We start from the raw sequence: 18833 nt of genomic DNA, 5'->3' as shown, positions 1-18833 counted from the left end.
TTTTTTTTAAAGCAGAATGTAATAACCATGGATTCAAACTCATACAATCCAAACCTTTCTTTATTGTGTTTAAAAAAAATAAAGCAACGCTATGAAAACTAATTTCTAAACAAGACAATGGATTGTGTGCACCTATTTTAACGTATTTTTATGAATAAATAATTATTTATTTGATTGATATCGCTTGTCTTTTGTCGTGGATTTTCTTTAATAATTAATTACTAAATCCTCCCCCCCCCCCCTCTAAAAAAACACGTCACTGTCCAAAGTGGTTGAGTGCGCATGCGCTGTAAATCCATTCGAGGAAGTGGCAGGAAGGCAACTCAAACGACGGAGAAGAGTTTGGTGTTGATTCTCCGTTCAGAGAGGACAAACCGGCCCGCAGCCTTTTCAAAATGTCGGAATTTGATAGCAACCCGTTCGCAGAGCCGGCCGGCGACAACCCTTTTAATGTAAGTGTGTGGTTTTAAAGTTGTTTTTAAGTCTGGGTGCTGACATATCATCCGTTTGAGGCAGCCAGCACGTCAGGAAACTCGTTGGGTGGATGTCGGGGGCGGGATCTAATTCCGCTCTCATGACAGCCATTTGACAGAGGTGCCGTGACTGGCAGTCCTTCGGCCAATCAGCAGGCTTTGTCTGAAAAAGAGGGCGGGGTTTTCTGTGAGCCTGGTTGCAGGAAGTTAAACTGTAGCGAGCAAAGACTTGTGTCAACCTTTTTTTTGCATAACACAACAACCGTTCCTTGAAGTTTGAGAGGATTGTGTGGATTCCTTATTTGTTGGATGTGATTTCATATAATTTCCGAGTCCTGTAGTGTCACTTATATTGCGCAAAGACACTCACTTGCAAGCTCGTGCTGCTTGGTTGCCCTTTGAAAAGACTGTACACCCGACAGGATGTAGCCGAGAAGTTTGTTTCGTCTCTAACAAGTTCAGTCACTTAATTGTTTGTACGTCTACAACAACATATTGAATGTTCAGAAGGAGGCCGCTTATCACTAGTTGCTTCCAAAGGTTTTTTTTTTAAAGGCGCTGACCTGCAGATCAAAGGGGTTCTTTCTGCAGACGGAGCATGTCGACTCACTGACGAGCTATTTCTGAAATGAAACGACCCCTGAGATGTAAACTCACATTTTCACACGAAGGAATGCGTCCATACGTTCCACATGTGAGACAAGTTGGATCCAATTGCTTCCATTGGGTCAACACGGGCCTTTTTTAAAGGGACACTGCAGTGATTGAATGCTGCACGTTAATAAAGTGAAGTAGTCTTAGAAAGCAGCAAAGGGGCGAGACATCCTGACTTTAATTTTCTTATTTATGTCAAACTAGATGGATCCTACATTTACCACAATGCATGCTTTGATAACTGTGTTAGACCTCCCATGCCATGTAAATTCACACTTGATTCAACAAAGTTTGAATATATTTAATAAGCTATCTCATCATAATTATCATAATTATTATTACTATTATTAGCACACTTCAACACACCTAGATTTAATGGATCTTATTGATCTTATTTTTTTCTAATACAAGAACACAAGTCTTCTGAAAATCCCCTGACACGCTCCATGTATGTTTTTTCTCTCTAGAGTTTATGACCCACAATTCTTTCCTTAGTTGTAAAGGTGTAAACCGTTTAGCCTACTTTTTTTTGTCGTAGTCATGAAGCTGTATATTGAAAAATAAAAAACGTCTCTCTTTTTATGTGGTACAAAACAGCTGGAAGAGAAATAGTCTAACTGGCACAACTCCCTCTCTATCGCTCTCTAATAGGAGTTTACTTAAAAGATATGGGAAGGGGTTGACATGCAACATCAAAGATTAGTTCAATATGAACTCATTTTTTGCTAAGGAATGTTTATACAATGGGATTTTTCGCCCGCTGACCAACATGCACACCCAGATCACAGTGCCTTTAAAAAAAAACTGTACAAAATAAGATCGAATTTAGGTTTTACATGGACCACATTAAGTCTGTATGCTATAATAGTTATATACGTAGCCCACCCTCTCTGTTTTAGATGTTTTAAAAAAACTATCGCCTTGCTTCTCAAGTGCAAAGTGTTGAGGAAATACAGTTACAACAAGGAATGCGTGTCTCAAGGGCAACCGACACGTGATAGTACATTACATATCAAACAATAAGAAATGACTTCATGTGATTTGAGTGACATAACAGTCACTTCTACAGTAGTGCAGAGTCGCCCCTTTATTATCTCAGGTGGCCGTGACGTCGGCGGAGGAGACCAGGGTTTGTTTGTTTGGGTGTGGAAACGACTGAATAAATAACCCGAGCGGCAGCTGTAAAATAATTGAAAACGTCCACCTTGTGTAGTAACCTTGAAGTGACCCCCCCCCACCGCTCCACAAACACCTTTTAGTGTGCTTTTATAACCATGGACTTCTCAAAAGTTTTGCCACTGCAGGAGCTGTAAAATCTAACGTTAAGCAACACTTTGATCTATTTAGTAGCAACAGATTGCAGTTATGAAATGGGAATGACAGCCACACCTTCAACGGTCACCACACAGAGTCCTGTTTCCTGGTTCAGAGACCAAAGGTCACAATGTCCCGCTCAATTGATCCCAAATGCACTCGTTTTTCAGTTAAAATTAGGAACGTTTTTTCAGACCTGACCGATGTGGAAATTTACACAAATATCAATGAAGACGTGTTCGTTGCACTCAGACTTCGGAGAGGCTCTGTGTGTTGTTATCATCAATTCAGTTACATATTTATTAATTTACAAGCTGTGTGTCTCTGTGACTCGGCAGGTTTTTTATTAAATTTGTTTTTACACTGTGGCTTATTGTACACGACACACTTTTGCGTCATGTGCCGGTTTTGAATATCTCCACGGACTTTGGTGATCAACAAAGACGTCACCCGTCATTAACCCCGCAAATCCCTCTGTCTCCTGCTGGGAATGTCTACAGGTGTGTCCTCAAGCAGATAAGCAATCTGGAGTCGCGTTACACTTTTAATCACATGGCCAGTGAGTGACGCGTCGGTGCTTCATCATGCGAGGCTCTCGTTCTTCTAGAAACGCTTCTGACGGACTTTGTTGGTGTGTGTTTTAGTTTTACTGTTTGTTATCAATGTCACAGAAGTCCCACATATGAAAATAGACCCACAAGCCACTGCGCTGCTGATGTTTTTAAAACGGATGCAGTGACGGATATTTTGGTTATGAATTAATCTGCTGATTATTTTCTCCATGAACTTTTATCAGTAGTATTGTGCCAGCTATAACTTCCCAAAGCCCAAGGTGATGTAGTATAATTCCTTATTTTATTCAACCAGCATCTCAAAACCTGAAGACTTTCAGTTGAAGATGACGAAGAGCCAGAAAATACTTGCAAAACTGGAGATAGTGTAAAAACTATAAACATTCAGTGATGCAGACGTGTTGTCAGGTCACAGCGGAGCTTCGATTTATTTGAGGAATGTCCTGGAAACATTCAGAGAATCCATCAGAAGCAAAAAGCCGCGCAGAATCTGCTTTAGTCCGACTTAAACTCTCGTGAAAGACAACTCAGAGCTCGTAAACCAGTCAGTTTATGTGTATCGTGCCTCACTTCTGCTAAGAAGGCAATGATTAGTCAGAGGTTAGTGCAACAGTGTTATTGTTGTTTTTATTACATAATGTTGGTCAATGCATGGCTCCAGATTTCATAGTCTGAGCAGACGTTTCTTCTTCTTTCTTTTTTTTTTAGCTTTACCTTTCAGTCTTTCAGGAAATGAAAAGCAAGAGTTGGTCTGAAGTTGAGATAAACTGCTGGAAATGTTTGTGTGTGTGTGTGTGTGTGTGTGTGTGTGTGTTTTTTTTTTTTCCTCCAAAGGTCAAAGTTAAAAAGTTTGAAAAAACCCACACGACTTGCTTTATTCACGTAAACGCCAAGAAGAGCAGCGGTACAGCTGCACTGACACCTCTTGTTGTGATGAAAAGTGACACGTGTGTGTGTGTGTGTGTGTGTGTGTTGTGTTGTGTTCCAGGACCCGTCGGTCACACAAGTGACCAGCTCCAACATCGAACCGGTTGACCAGTACAACCCATTCCCCGCTCATCCCTCAGTAAGACGTCTAAAAACCTTTTATTTTTTAAAAAATCCTTAATATTTCTTTCTCTTGGTCCTCATCTTTCTTTAACCTGTTTGTAAGTAAGTCAACGTGTGCTAAAGTTAGAAACTGTTTGCAATCGATTTTGACATTTTTTGTTCTTTTGGTCTGCTATTAGCAAAATGTATTTGGTTTCATGTTTTATTGTGAGGTGCTTTTATTTTGAAGGAGAAAAATACGGTTGAACCAGAAGTGGGAGTGCGCCGTTTAAGGGCTAAATTTTTTTAAAATTTCATTAAAGTTTTTAATGGTTAAATCGGAATATATAAAGAAACGGTTTAGCTCTCACCTGAAGAGGAACAAGCTCTCACGTTGTTTTTTAGTCATGAAGTTAGTTTTTGTAAGCAATAAAACACATTTAAATATCCTCAGTTAAAATTCAAGACCTTCTGTCAGAGGAGTACGCTACACTGTATGATTATTTTATCTTATTTTTCACTCTAAATGTTCCTGTTTTCTTGGTGTTGTTGCCTCATCCTTTTTGTTTGTTTGTTTGTTTCAGGAAGGCTTCACTGCTCCCACCGCTCCAGCCTCCACTGCTCCCTACCAGCCGGCTGTCTTGCAGCCGTCCACGGAGCCCAGCGCCAAGGTGAGCCACCTTTTACCTTTTACTGGACGCTCCATTCTCTCTCTTTCTCTTTCTCGTTGCCAAAACCCTCCACTCATCTGCTGCAGTGGCTGAAGCAGCGTTAGAGTACAGTACTTGGGAACTGGGTCCAGTTCCTATTTAGTGTGTCATACGTACTGCAGCTCTGCTACTGGTCACACAGTTGTCGCAGCTTCAGTTTCCTACAAAATAAAAGATATTTTTAACCCGAGTCTCTGAATTTAACCAGCGTTTATCTTCGTGATGCCTTTTGCGTCGTAAAAACTGATTTCACTGAAGTTAAATAGGTCAAAATCAAATGTTACCATCTTGAAGGCAGAGCAGACAAGTCCTTTTTAACCTTTTGGAAACCGTGTGAAAATCCTCCTGCGGCCATTTTAAGTCCCAGCATGCCCCATTCAGATAATCTTTTTGGCATAAAATACGTAATATTTTTCCATTTTTGAACCGAACGACACAGTTTTTTGACTGAAACTCCTTCTTAACAGGCTGATGCTTTGTTTTATTGTGATTTATGTTGCAGATTCTAATCTTTATAAAAAGGTGTCTTATTGACCGCTCTAGGAGGCATTTTTGGGGAATCTGGCTCATATTCATGCTGGATGTTCATAGTTCTGATCAATATATTTAAAAAAAAAAAAAAAATTCCCAAGACTTTGCTGAACAAAAACATACAATAAACACAAGTATTGGAGTTAATTTAGGGTTCCTACGACGACTCAAACACAGGAGAAAAAGGAGGTGTGGAGACATAATTGGTTTCCACAGTTTTCACCGGCTTAAGACTTCTGGAGACATAACAAAAGTTATTGATGTTTGGATTTGAGGCACAGCTGCATAATAAAGGTTCTCTGCTTCCTTCAACGTGGAACTTCGTGGTCGCTCGATGTGTAGAAAACAAAAGCGAAAGCGCTGCCTCCCAGTGCTGTGTCAGATAGCAAGTGCTTCTTGAGGAGGTGTGCGCACTACACACACATACACACAAATACTCGGTTTACACACTATTCTAATGAGCCTCTTTGTTCCACTGATAAGCTCATGCATATTCATGAATGGCACTACAGATCACCTGCCTCCTTCCTCTTTCTGCCAAGTCAGACGTTTGATGTGAGCGTCATAAATATGTATGTTTTTGTTTTTAACGTACAGTATCATACATAAATGCCTTCATGAACACTTGAAGAATGGATGTTAACGTCTACGCGCAAATTCTTAAATCATTTCCTTAACTTTCTTATCGATGTTATATGTAAAGAAAATAAGGTAATATAGAAACGCAGGCTGATGTGTGGAGTGAATCTGTATCGTTTGTGAAGCGTCTCCTCCGCAAAAATGCCTTCCTGCACATTCAGTGTGTTTTGTCGAGTAAAGTGTTTCTGACTCCTCTTCCTCCTCCTCCTCCTCTTCCTCTTCTTCAGGCGACTGCCGCCGCAGCTCAGGTCAATCTGCTGAAGCAGCAGGAGGAGCTGGAGAGGAAAGCGGCCGAGCTGGACCGCAGAGAGCAGGCGCTCCAGAGCCGAGGCCCGACAGGTCATTAAAGACAAAGAGCTCTTCCCTCTGCAGCTCCATGCCGAGCAGCGCCCCAACAATATGCAGCGTGTGCACCACGCGTCAGAGAATGCAAAAAATACATTCTAGGACACACAGGAAAATACTCTGCGAACTCCCCCCGAGCAGTTTCAGGGCGTATTTCTGTGGCTCCTGTCAAATTTGACTTCCTGTGGTCTTGCTCTTCATTGCATTATGTAAAGTCTGCACCTCTATTGAAACGGCACAATGAGAGCGAGGAATAAAGAATTGTGCAGTAAATCTCATATATATATATATATATATATATATATATATATATATATATATATATATATACATACATACATACATACATACATACATACATACATACATACATACATACATACATACACACATACATACATACACACATACATACACACAAATACATTTATTTTTCTTTCAGTATAATATTATATAGGATTTTTCATGTGTCTTATAATATTATAATTAGGGCTGGGAAAAGTTGAAAAACTATTAATTAATTAACAGATTTTTCTGTGATTCATCACATTATGCCCCAAATTCAACAATGAAGTAAAAAACTAGTGTATTGCACGCTTTTATGTTAAAGTAATGTTACCAGAACAATATAACAGCACTCAGGAGCAACAGCAAGTCAACATACATACATACATATATATAGTTCATGAATCTGTTTTCTTCTTTTTTTTCTGAACTGGTACCAGAAGAAACATTAGTATTTTATCAGGGAAAACCAGTATGTTCAGTAGTAAGGGTCCCTGTGAGGGACAAGGCAAGTTTATTTGTATAGCACATTTCAACAAGGAGATTCAAAGTGCTTCACATAAAACCTGTAAAAGCAAAAACATAATGCAGATTTAAAAACAGTTAAGAAAAGATTAAAACAGGCAAGCTACTCCTTTCATCCATGTACAGTAGTAAGGGTCCCTGTGAGGGACAAACCTCTCCTTCTTTTGTCCATGTTCAGTTGTTGCTTACCTCACCTGCAGTGAACGCACGATCAAATAATTAACGCCGTTAAAGGATTGCCGCATTAAGGCATTATTAAGGCATTAACTTGCCCAGCCCTAATTATAACAATTTCTTTATTTAATTATAATTGTATTATAATAATCTATAATTAAATCCAACATATATTAATACAAATATGAATGATCAAATGCAAGTTTCAGTAACTTCTGGATATTTTATTGTGTATCGAGCATGTTTTAAAAACAAGAATTTGTCCTTTTTTTTCTCCTGCAGTGCTGAAATTGGTATTTTGCTTTCTAACCGTGAAGCTGTCGTCTCGTGTCTCCGCAGGTAAAGAGAACAACTGGCCTCCGCTTCCCAAGTTCTTCCCCATCAAACCGTGTTTCTATCAGGACTTCTCGGAGGAAATCCCCCCCGAGTCCCAGAGAGTCTGCAAGATGCTCTACTACCTCTGGATGTGTGAGTGCACTCGAGTGATGGCACGCATGATAAAGCGTCTACATCTGCTCCGTACATGACGATGATGATGCTGACGTCTGCTCTCTCTGTGTCTTCAGTCAACTGTATGACTCTGTTCCTCAACCTGCTGGCGTGTTTGGCTTACTTCACCACCGACGCGGTCTACGGCGTGGACTTTGGCCTCTCCATCCTCTGGCTCATCCTCTTCGCTCCCTGCTCCTTCCTCTGCTGGTACCGGCCCGTCTACAAAGCCTTCAAGTGAGCCTCCCTTCATCTTCATCATCATTACCTCACTCAGCCAGCTTTTGATCATTACTTCTTCAAAGTGTGATGTTTGTAAGTGATTAAAAGTATGTTTTTTCTTCTTCTTCTTCTTCTCATTTGCAGGTCTGACAGCTCCTTCAGCTTCTTCTTCTTCTTCTTAGTGTTTTTCTGCCAAGTGGTGATCTTCATCATCCAGGCTGTGGGCATCCCCAAGTGGGGGAACAGGTGAGCCGCCACCGCCTCGTGTGACATCACCGAAGCCTCAAAAATATTCAATTCAATTCAGTTTATTTAGTGTAGCCCAATGTCATGTTTGTTGAGTTTGAGCGCCAAGTTTAGGCGGTAGGTAGGTAGCTAGGTAGGATCCATCCATCCAAATCTTTGGCCGCCATAGTTAAATACACTAATTAATTAACAAATAAATAGTAATTACCATTAGCTTAGTGAAACAATAGCTCATCTGAATGTTAATAACAAATGACTGACAACACAAATTAACTGGATTTATTGATTGACTGAGTGTTCCTTTAACAGCTAATGTACTAACGTTCAGCCGGCCTGTCTGCTGCTCCGCTCTCTCTCTCTCTCCTTCTCATTTTCTGCATTCTTTCATGTCTTCTGACAGAGCTTTCATCCTCCCGCCTCTAGCCTGCTGCCTCTCTGTCTGCTGAGTGACTGTAAGTCTCTGTCTCTGCTACGTTTCTGCCGACACTCTCTTCTTGCTTCTTGAACTCATTTAACGTATCTTCTCAGCCTCCCGCTGCTTCTTCAGCGCCTTCTTCTTCTTCGCCCCCCCAAAAAATTGCGACCCCCTGACTCTCACCCGGACCGCACGAGCGCACTCTGTCACGCCTGCATGCAAATGTTTCATCCTCTCAAACGTAACGACGGTGCGTTGTGCCTCCAGCGGTTGGATCTCGGCCTTCACCATCATCGGTACGTACAAGGCGGTGGGAGCCATCATGATCATCGTGGCCATCCTCTTCACCATCTGCGCCGTGCTGTCAGTCATCCTGCTCAAGATGGTGAGGCTTTATTGCCACTTCGACCCCAAAATATGCCGTTTTGACTTTGACTTATTTAAAAAGTGTTGGATCCAAAAGGAATTCAATACAACGGACTTGATGTTGATTGAGTGTCTTATACTCGTTAATATTTGTATGTCGGATACAAATATAGAATTTAATTGAATTGTCACATCGGCCAGATATCTGATATTGGTGTATCCTCTTGTTGTATTTAAAACTTCAATCTGTGTCACTAAAGGGAATGTTTAAGCTTTTGGAAAGCTTTTCTCACAGTCCCAGCATGCTCCATTCAGACAATCTTTTGGCATAAAAGACGTAATTTTTATGGGCTAGGTGTTAGTGGTTAAGAGTTAGAGGGTTAGGAGTTTGAAGTTAGGGGGTTATGGAGTTAGGGTTGAGGGGTTAGGAGCTAGGGTTAGGAGTTAGGGGTTTGGGGTTCAGGAGTTAGGGGGTTAGGAGTTAGGGGTTAGGGTTACCAACTCTTTGTTGGTATTAAAATAAATGCAGAAGTTGATCTTTTCTCCCTCCCCCACAATCTTCAGGTCCACAGCATGTACCGCCGGACCGGGGCCAGTTTCCAGAAGGCCCAGCAGGAGTTCTCGCAGGGCGTCTTCACCAATAAAACCTTCCAAACGGCCGCGGCCGGCGCTGCGTCCACCGCCGCACAGGGAGCCTTCCAGGGAAACTAAACCGCTGGAAGCCCGAGGCTGAGCTCCGCCCGCTCAAACGGGGTGGGGTCAAGGTCTGTGTGTCGTCAGGTCGGGGACGACAGAAGACGAGTAGGACTGTTTCACGGAGTCCCAGTTAGAAAACTAAACGAGTTCCCGCCGACTCCGTGAACGCAGCCCTCCTGTCTTCTGGGAAGCCGGAGGCTGCACATTTCAATCTGGCCGTATCATGTATAGACCTTGAGCTCAGGTGAGGCTACGCGGTGAGCCTCCCTCCCATCGATGCACGTGTAACTCCCCCAAATGTTAACTTCGCTTCTCGCCCGACCCCGTTTGTAGAAAGCAGTCGAGGGGAAAGTCACGCAGCAGGTGCATTCTGGGGCGGAAAAGCATGAATGAAGTTCACTGATAGCGATTTCAGTTTGTCCCGGTTTTGTATATTTCGTGTGCACTTTTTTTTTTCTTTTTTGGCAAAGCTCTTTAGTGTAATATGAGACTGTGTGTGTGTGTGTGTGTGTGTGTGTGTGTGTGTGTGTGTGTGTGTGTCTGTGGGTGTGTGTGTGTGCGTGTGCATGTTGATCACGTCTTCATGTGGGCAAAGTAGGCTTTACTTTCCCCTGATCCTGTAATATAAATATAATGAAGTGTTTTCGTTTTCTGTCTTAAAAAAGTTATTTCTTTTTTTGTTGTTAAACATTTTTTTCCGCAAAAAAACATCAGTCTAATATGAAAGAACACGAACAAATAAATCATGCCGCTCATTGTAATCTGTCGGATTTCAAGATATTACTGTGTATTACATTCAAATCTGTTGTGTTCATTTCTCAATGAGGACAAATAAGGCCCCGCCCACAGCATCACTTTGAGATTGTACACTATGTTTTTAAAACATGTGCCTTTTTGACTTTTGTCTGGAACCAACCGTGTTGTCAGAAAATGGGTGGAAACACAATGTTTTGCTATTTGTCATCACATCCACAGAGGATATCAGAGTGTTTTATGTGTTTTTTGATCATTTGAGTTCACTTACGGCCAAATTACATATTCAAAGCATCCGATTTTATTTTGTTTCTCATTGTGCTTCTACTTTGTTTACACTCTGAAGGGTCGTTTAGAAGGAAACCAAAGCAATAATTACTATGACAATGGAACATTTTGCTGATTATAAGTCGACTGGCTTCAATATATCCGGTTTGCATCGATGGGCTGAGCCTTTTCTCTTGATTTCACTACTAACAGCAAACGCAAGAGGAGGAGCGGCGTATTTTTCATGAAGACTTAACGGTGTAAAATGTAAATGTATTCAGCTCGGGGTAAACTAGCCATAATTCTTTCTTTTTTAAAAGCGCTCAACATCACCAGGATTTCTTTTTTTCCCTCTCGCGCGGATCACTTCATTATAGACTTTCAAAAGTCTTCCTCTCCAGGACGACGATGACGACCTAGGTCTAAATTATTTGCGTACCGATGTATATTTTCTACTTTCAGGTTTCTCAAATCAGAAAAAAAACATGCACGTGTGTGTGTGATCGTTTGATGCCCTGTTTTTAAAACATCTGCAACCTCGTCTCAATCGCGTGATGTTCCTGCAACAGAAAACCGGTTTAATTTAAGGTTTTGATCCATTCTGCAACACAAGACTTGTATTGATTCACACATCGCTGTATGAATTGTTTTTTGAGAGAAGAGAATCTAGTGCCTTTTGTATTTCAATATTAAATATAGCATCTAATAAAATGCTTCGCTTTCATTTAAATATGCAATTGTATTTTTTCTTCCTAATAACAATCGTATACAACAAAAATGATCATGTCATCCTCCTCCACAAGGGGGCGCTGTTTGGTTACCAGCACGCCAATCATCTCCTTCTAGATTAGAACAATGGTTCCCAATCTGGGGGTTGAGGCCAGAACAATAGATCTTGAAATAAATGTTGAGGGTCACAAGATGATTGACAGAATGAGAAGTTAAAAACAAACAAAAACTGGACGAAATGTTACTTATTCTTTCTCATCCACTAACTTGTATTGAGCAGACAGTCTGGTGTTTTACCACGAGAGGGCAGCAAGTCTGTTGTAGGTCGTGTATGAAGCGAAGTGCTGACTCACTGTCAGAGACCTGTAGCAGAAAAATAAAACACAGGGCATCTTCACACTGCTATTGTTTAATTTTTAACTCCTTTTATTGTGTCTCTTACAAACACAGCGGATCACAAGCAGGTAATACACATACAAAATGTTGTTTATTGTCTCATAACCTACTAACTGTAGCCTAATTTGAACCTAGTGAAAGAAATAGATTGTTGATATGTTGGTGTATTTGAATTTTAAATCATAATTGCTTATAAAAAAAACAGCACATGAAAATATCACATTAATAACAACATGGCCTAAATGCTTCTATCTGCATATATGTCCTGACACATGTTAATCACAGGGAGGTTCAACCAGAAGTTGGTGTAGACCTCCTTATTATCCCCTCTGGGTGATGCTGACAGTTAACACCCTCTGCTACACACTGAAATGTGTCACGCTCAAGGTTAAACCCGGAGGAAAAGCTGAAAGAGGAAGATATCTCTGAGAAGAAAGAGGCTATTTTAAGGCCGGCCTGCATTCTCTCTTTGTGTGTGTGTGTGTGTGTGTGTGTGTGTGTGCGCGTGTGTGTGCGTGTGCGTGTGTGCGTGTGTGTGTCCGTGCATGAAAAAACACAGATCTCTGGAGAAGTTGTCATTTTTATTCTCTGTCCTCCACTGTACGAGACTGACTACATTCACACATCATCTGAATCCCACATGGAGACGAAGAGGGAGCAGGGCGCCTGATTGACGCTTAGAGACGTCTAATTCTGTTTAAATCCTGCTAAACTGTGCAATATTTTCCTTGAAATGTCGCGTTCCTGTGTCACACTTCGTAGTCACGCTCAGGCTGTCTTATTCAGCTTTTGTGAGATGTCAAAGCAATGGAACTGTCGAGTAGAAGCTAAAAAAGGTAAAAAAAATTAGAGCTTCAACTTCATGATCATTTTTGGAATAATATACTTTGTGGGGCTGTATTGCAAAAAATAAAAGAAAGAAGCACTTATGTTAGCTTATATTGATTTTTTTTGTGGCGGACAGAAAAATAGCAACACAAAACACATTATTTTATTACTTTTTTCTTTGTAAATTAGTGGGCGTTACTTTTGAGAAGAGTGTTTTATCATATATGGGAATGTTTGTAGTTTCTTTTTTATATAAGTCTAGCTTAACTGAAAAACATCAGCCAAGGCACACAATGGTAAGATGAATGCGTTATATTATAACGTTATGGGTATATTAAAACACTGTCAGTCTTGTATATAACAAACAAGGCGTATATGATGCTAATTCGCCCGTGAATTTGGCAAGTATATATTGTATAAACATTAAAACAGCAGATACAATGTGCTAGCTTAAATTCTGCCTCGTTCCGAGCTAACGTTAGCTCTTAGCATCACTTCTGGTAGCAAGCATTACGTCAAAAGTGTATTTTTTTTTTTTTTTACCTGATGTTCAGGTGCATGTGGCTTCATCTCACAGGGCACATTACTTGGAATTATTGGATTTAAATATTGTAAAAGAACATTTACTGCATTATTGTAGCTAACCCTAAACAATTAATTCAGATTTCTTCCTTATTATGTGTGAACTAGCTAGTTTATTTAGCTATGACGTTTGTTAACTGTGACATAGCGAATCTATCTTGTTTAATTTCAAAGTGTTTGTCGTCTTTAAAACGTCCACAAATCTGCAGCATGATAACAAAAATATCGACAGTGAGTCGTGAATGCAACCGGAAGTCATTCATCACAGTGCTCTTATTTTGAAAGCGCCACCGGAAATACATTGTTTTTTTTCTTCTTTAAATAATCTGTCCGTTTTACCCACGTTATCTCAGTTTTAACACCCTCAACCCCGCCCCCCTGTTAGCATCCCCCCTCACCCCCTCCCTCGCCCCTCCAGACTCTTCCCCTCGCGCGCACACACACACACACACACACACCGATAGTTGTCATGGCGATGAAGTCAGCCTCGGCGTCGGCTCCAGGGGTTGTTGCCATGGAGATCCCGGCGCGAGGTGCGCTCTCGGTGGTGGAAGAAGACGAGGGCTGCTCCAGCGCGCCGTCACCGGGGCCGCCAGGGTCCGACGAGCGGCTACGGTACCGCCAAGGAGGCGGGAGGCGGCGGCGCGGGGTGCCGTTCAACCGGGCCGGCTGCTACATGCTGGTAGTGATCGGGGAGATCGGCACAGAGCAGCAGCTGGACGCCGCCAGAGCGCAGATAGAGCGGGGTGAGTGAGCGGCGGAGCCCCGGACGGTGTGTCTGCGACGTTTCATCTCAGTGTGCGCAGAAAGTAAAGGCGTTAAAACCTTTAAAAAAAAACGTCCACGGGGGGAGAGTATAGCTTACATGTTTTTGACGCAATGGACAGGACGGCATCCATCGGTAGAGGCGTTTGGTGCAGCGTTGCACCATGGGACACCACGCATTTCCCCCTGTCGTCCCCACTGAACCTTATGACGAGGAAAACTGCGAACTAAAGTTGTAGGTCTGGACTTTTGATGTCTGTTTTGAACCAAAATCAAGGACATAGATCAACGTTAATAAAAACCAATTATCAATAATAACATTCTGGACCAATCAGAGTGGCTGGATAAGTTAGATACAATAACGTGTATTCCCATGTTGCTCAATAATAATGTGCCTCTCGGTGTTGTGGCAGTTGTTTGCTCTAAGCATGCGTGTGTGTGTGTGTGTGTGTGTGTGTGTGTGTGTGTGTGTGTGTGTGTGTGTGTGTGTGTGTGTGTGTGTGTGTGCGTGTTTTATGTGTGTATTCCTGGACTGTGGTGGTCATGTACCGTCAAACCAGTAAACAAACGTAACGTGCATGTTGAATACACACTGACTTTGCAGTTATTTTAGAGGGAAAACACACACGGTGCTTCCTCTTTCCTGCTGGACTCACTCCATCATTACTCAGCTGAATATCTCAGTGACGGTGGTTGCAGCAGGCTGCAGGCATCTTGTCAGTGTGCGTCGTTTGAAGTTTAGGGATGTCGAGCAGTGGTTAGGGATGTGTTGCTGTGTGCGGCCTCAGGAGTATATGTGCCAAGTCAGCATTTTTCGACTGTGCCGATGCCAGTCTCAGCTGTTTTCGGGGTCCAGATGATCGATCACTCTTTCAGGTGCCGGTCCGCTCTGACCTCCTCTAACTTTTTACTGCTCTGTGCCAAGCAGAGTATCTCCCCACGCCCTGCGGCTCAATACAGCATCGATTCCTTCTGCCCAGGTTCGGTGTTTTAAGCGTGACTCAGTGGGAATGACCCGTTACATGTTAGCTGCAGGGTCCTGCTTATGTCACCGACGCTGCAGTGTAGTCGTCAAACGAGGCCGGAGGGGTTAAACAGCTTTACCTTTGCACAGATTTGGTTGTGTAGTCGTGCTGCAGTTTAATTTCTCATTCCGATCATATCTATATGATTGAAGGATTTCCTCCACGTGGCTCTCAATATGGCGACGGCTGAGGCTAGCAGCTAACAGTGCTAACAGTGCGGGCACACACACTAAGACGTTAACAAAGCACAGAGGAACTTAAATTACGAGTGACTTCAATCTCTACTATCTATCTTCACATAGAAAATAGTTGTTTGCTACTATATCAATGCTCCAAAATTTCACTTTTAGAACCTTTATTAATCTGCCTAATATTTTTTTTAGATAATAAAGTCAGTGTTTTGTTCCTACAGACCATGGTGACAACTTTAGATTACTTGTTTTATTGACCAATACTCTCTAATCTAAAGATAATACATGACACAAAGCTTCACAATTGAATTACTGGAACAAGGAAATGTTTTACATTGTTGCTTAATACTTTAATACTTTAATACTTTGAAGGTTAATCAATTATAATAATAGTTTCAGATTATCATCCTGTCATCAACTGATCGATTAATTGAACAATTGCTTCAGTCCACAACCCAAAGATATAGATTTATAACAGAGACATCTTGACAAATTCTTTATTTAAAGTGTTGTCAGGTCATTTTCTTTTCATTACTGCCCTGTATTTAGGTTTAAATCACCACACTGTGGCTGCACTTCCTCCAGTTTGGCTTCACCACTCGCGAGAGCTTTGTATTCGAGAGAAATATGTCCCGGACAATACATCATAACCTTTTATTCACGTTGAATAAGGTGAAGGTTTAACGGGTTCCACGTGGGGTCTCTTATGTTTGTCCACAGAACTCGTAATAAAGACAGTGGAACAAAATGACAGCGTGAAACACAGGGTCATTTTTACATCCCATTGCTTTTAGCCCTATGTTAAGGATTCCCACTTCAGGGTTATTCAGTCATTTTTAACCTCCCAGTGCAAGGTATTCAAACCCAATTTGACGTTTCTGTCCGCTTCTTTATTGATACTTTTTCTTCTCCCCTCTGTATTTGGCAACACTCCTCAACATTATACTGCATATAACCCCTACAGCTTGAAAGATATTACTTAGTTTGTATAAAATTGCACTGCTTTTTTAGTGCATGAGTGTCATTTCACCAGCCGTCTTCTGCATTCACACTGACTTTAAGACCCACTTGTTTGTCCACCATCGTTTGTTTTCTGTCCCTGCACCAAAAAAAACCCTCAGTACACTTTATTCCTGGAAAAGAAGAGGATGTTCCTGAGAAGAGAGGCTAGTCAAACATCACTAACACGCCCAGCGCTTGTGATTCAGTGTGTTTTTCCCCCCAGAGGTGCGGCGGATAAGATCTTCTGGCCAAACACCTTTTCTTTTGTGGGGTGGAGCAGATCTGAAACCTGGAGGCAGTGAAATAGAAAATGAGTGTGACTTCTGACCCTGAGCTTAATGCCCCCCCGCCTCGCCTTAGAGACACCGTGTCCCAACCCTGGATTCCTGATTTTCTATTGTACACAACTTTGAAACAGTGGTAATATATATGGTTCAACCACACTGACGATGACAAAGAGCCCTCTGAGCTACAGTGGAATAAGCAAAGAAATCAGCAGTCGTTCAGATTTAAATAAGAACCACTTCCTATTTTCATTGTCAAATGCACAATAATACAAGCCACGTCATGACACGTCATGAGTATGAACAGCTGTGTTTGCTCGAGCAAAGAAATTCTAAAAGCGTCTGAATAGGATGAGAATGAGGATGATGTCGGGTTAGCGCTGTCGGAAATAAATCACAGGAAATCCGCTGAACATACTATGAACTGACAAATAGCAGATTAAACAATAATAATGATGTTCAATAATGATCGAGGGTCATTTCGGCTTTTTCTATACTGGAAGACAAAATCAAAATAGAAAAGTATTTCATGCTTCTTTTGGGTCCAAAACTGTTCCAAATGTGAATAATACATTTTAATATCTTCGCACAATGTCGACTGTCACTACTTGAATCCATTGCAACCGACCACAGCTGCTCCTTTTTTAAGAGAAACTTCCAAACGTCTCACAGAGGCAACATAAAACCGACCGCTGCGCTCCTCGATTCTGATTGGCTGAGCCGTCGTAACCGTTAACCTCCCGTGGCTTATTATTTTGTTTTAAGACTTTTTTGGCTTTAATGCTCGGGATGATTGGAGTACCTTTACTGGCCAAACTCTGGTTAAGGTCTTCAATTCGTCTTTTCTGAGTCTGTGATTTGCCCAAGAGAACCCAAATCATTGTAACACTTCCGTGCACCTGCTTTCTTGACTTTAAAATGTCTCATTGACCTTTTAAAACCATATATTTCATCTTTTTTCATGCAGCTGGTCTGAGTGTTTTTTTTTTCTTGTTTCTGTAGCTTCTTTGCTTCTTTCTGTCGTGCCAAACAGGATTTGACTCGTTACTGCCCCCGGAGGCTGGAGAGCAGAACACATCCACTGCAGCTGTGCTTGGTGAGAGCTGCAGTGGATGTTTTCCTTTTTTTCTTTTTTTTGTTACCCTTATAGATCTCAAGCTACAGCGATGAACCCATTCAACTCTAAAGTGAAACTTTCTCGCCGCACGTAGCGTTTTTTTTTTTGAACAAGTAAGACGGCTTCAAGGACGAGACCCAAGTTGTTGATTTGGCGAATGAGGATCGAGTGAAAGTCCTCATCCGATAATAAAGAGCAGCGTCCTCCTCTCTTTTCAGTGGAGACTCAGGCTGGGCCTTCATCGTGCATTCATGATGTGCAGGTCTGGATGACTCAGTGACTTTGAGCAGACGTCTGGAGAAACATCCAAATAAAAGGAGGTTCTTGCTTCACATGAACTTCTTTTAACAGGAATTGTGCTGCTGCTGCTAATTATTGCGTTTGTTCTAGATTTGATTATTTAATTGATTCGTCATTTAGTCTATGAAGTGTCAGAAAAAATGGCCGTCACAATGTCATCCAGACCTGAATTTTAAGACCCAAATATATCAAATATACAAATGTATTAAAAGACAGAAAAGCAGTAAATCCTCACATTTTAAGAAGCTGAAATCGATCTTCCTGCTTGTAAAACGACAATAAAAATAAGATTTGGTTATCCATATCGGTAGCTGCCAATTCATTTGATGCACGAACAACATTATAATAAGTTGCCTGCTTACGTACTCCGACTCAAAGCTGCTTCTAATACAGGAAGTAGATGGAGACTCTCTGGCCTACAAACAGACCGCTGCGAGCCTCGTTTCTATACGTTGACACTGACGTCTCCCTCCGAGAGGTTCAGATGCTCGAACGGCCTCGTCCTTCTACCCCTCCCTCCCCCGCCCCTCCCCCGTCTTAACCATCTCCTCATCATGAGCATCGGGATGAAAAGGCGTTGTGCGTCAGAGCGGGAAGGTTGTCGGAAAAGACGGATGTTTGCCAATAAATTCTATGACGGCGATAATGTAACAGTGACACGGCGTTCCTGTGTCCAGACGTCTGAAGGGAACGTCTTCACTGCCTCGGTTAAGGGCAAAACAAGGTCTTCATGTGTGTGCGTGTGTGTGCGTGTGCGTGTGTGTGTGTGTGTGCGTGTGTGTGTGTGTGTGTGTGTGTGTGTGTGTGTGTGTCTGATCAGTTCATCACTGAGTCATTTCTTCTGATCCAGTGAACTCAATTAGTTTTAGTGCTCGTGTTCATGTGGGAGGTATGAAACATTTTATGATG

The 18833-nt window shown here is 41.8% G+C and overlaps 2 protein-coding genes across 3 annotated transcripts in view; both read left to right on the top strand.

Annotated features, from left to right (window-relative positions):
- Positions 1-292: 292 nt before the first annotated feature.
- scamp2 (secretory carrier membrane protein 2) lies at positions 293-11406 on the top strand. Its single transcript, XM_068603273.1, has 9 exons — positions 293-452; positions 4002-4079; positions 4627-4713; positions 6150-6261; positions 7591-7719; positions 7818-7977; positions 8107-8208; positions 8891-9008; positions 9554-11406. The coding sequence occupies exons 1-9, from the start codon at positions 396-398 to the stop codon at positions 9698-9700; spliced, it is 990 nt and encodes a 329-aa protein (XP_068459374.1). The 5' UTR covers positions 293-395; the 3' UTR covers positions 9701-11406.
- Positions 11407-13758: 2352 nt separating this feature from the next.
- The window catches only part of map1ab (microtubule-associated protein 1Ab), a 60053-nt gene continuing 54978 nt past the window's right edge, over positions 13759-18833 (top strand). For both annotated transcript variants that reach the window (XM_068602848.1, XM_068602847.1), the window contains exon 1: positions 13759-13986. Coding sequence is in view for 1 of the 2 variants with exons in the window: in XM_068602847.1 (XP_068458948.1) it covers positions 13917-13986 (70 nt within the window). In the remaining variant the exon portion in view is untranslated. The remainder of the gene's footprint in view (positions 13987-18833) is intronic.

This window comes from Clinocottus analis, unplaced genomic scaffold, assembly GCF_023055335.1.
Source record: "Clinocottus analis isolate CAN_PGR_092001 unplaced genomic scaffold, fCliAna1.0.p SCAF_6, whole genome shotgun sequence".
NCBI lineage: Eukaryota > Metazoa > Chordata > Actinopteri > Perciformes > Cottidae > Clinocottus > Clinocottus analis.
The sequence above is the reverse complement of the archived record's forward strand: the minus strand, read 5'-3'. Positions and strand labels throughout refer to the sequence as shown.

What these genes read in the sequence shown, in the direction of transcription:
- scamp2 (XM_068603273.1), top strand. Translation starts at nt 396, where the DNA reads ATGTCGGAATTTGATAGCAACCCGTTCGCAGAGCCGGCCGGCGACAAC. An exon ending in CCCGTCTACAAAGCCTTCAA is followed by an intron (nt 7,978 to 8,106) that starts GTGAGCCTCCCT and finishes TCTCATTTGCAG; the next exon opens with GTCTGACAGCTCCTTCAGCT. An exon ending in ATCCCCAAGTGGGGGAACAG is followed by an intron (nt 8,209 to 8,890) that starts GTGAGCCGCCAC and finishes TTGTGCCTCCAG; the next exon opens with CGGTTGGATCTCGGCCTTCA.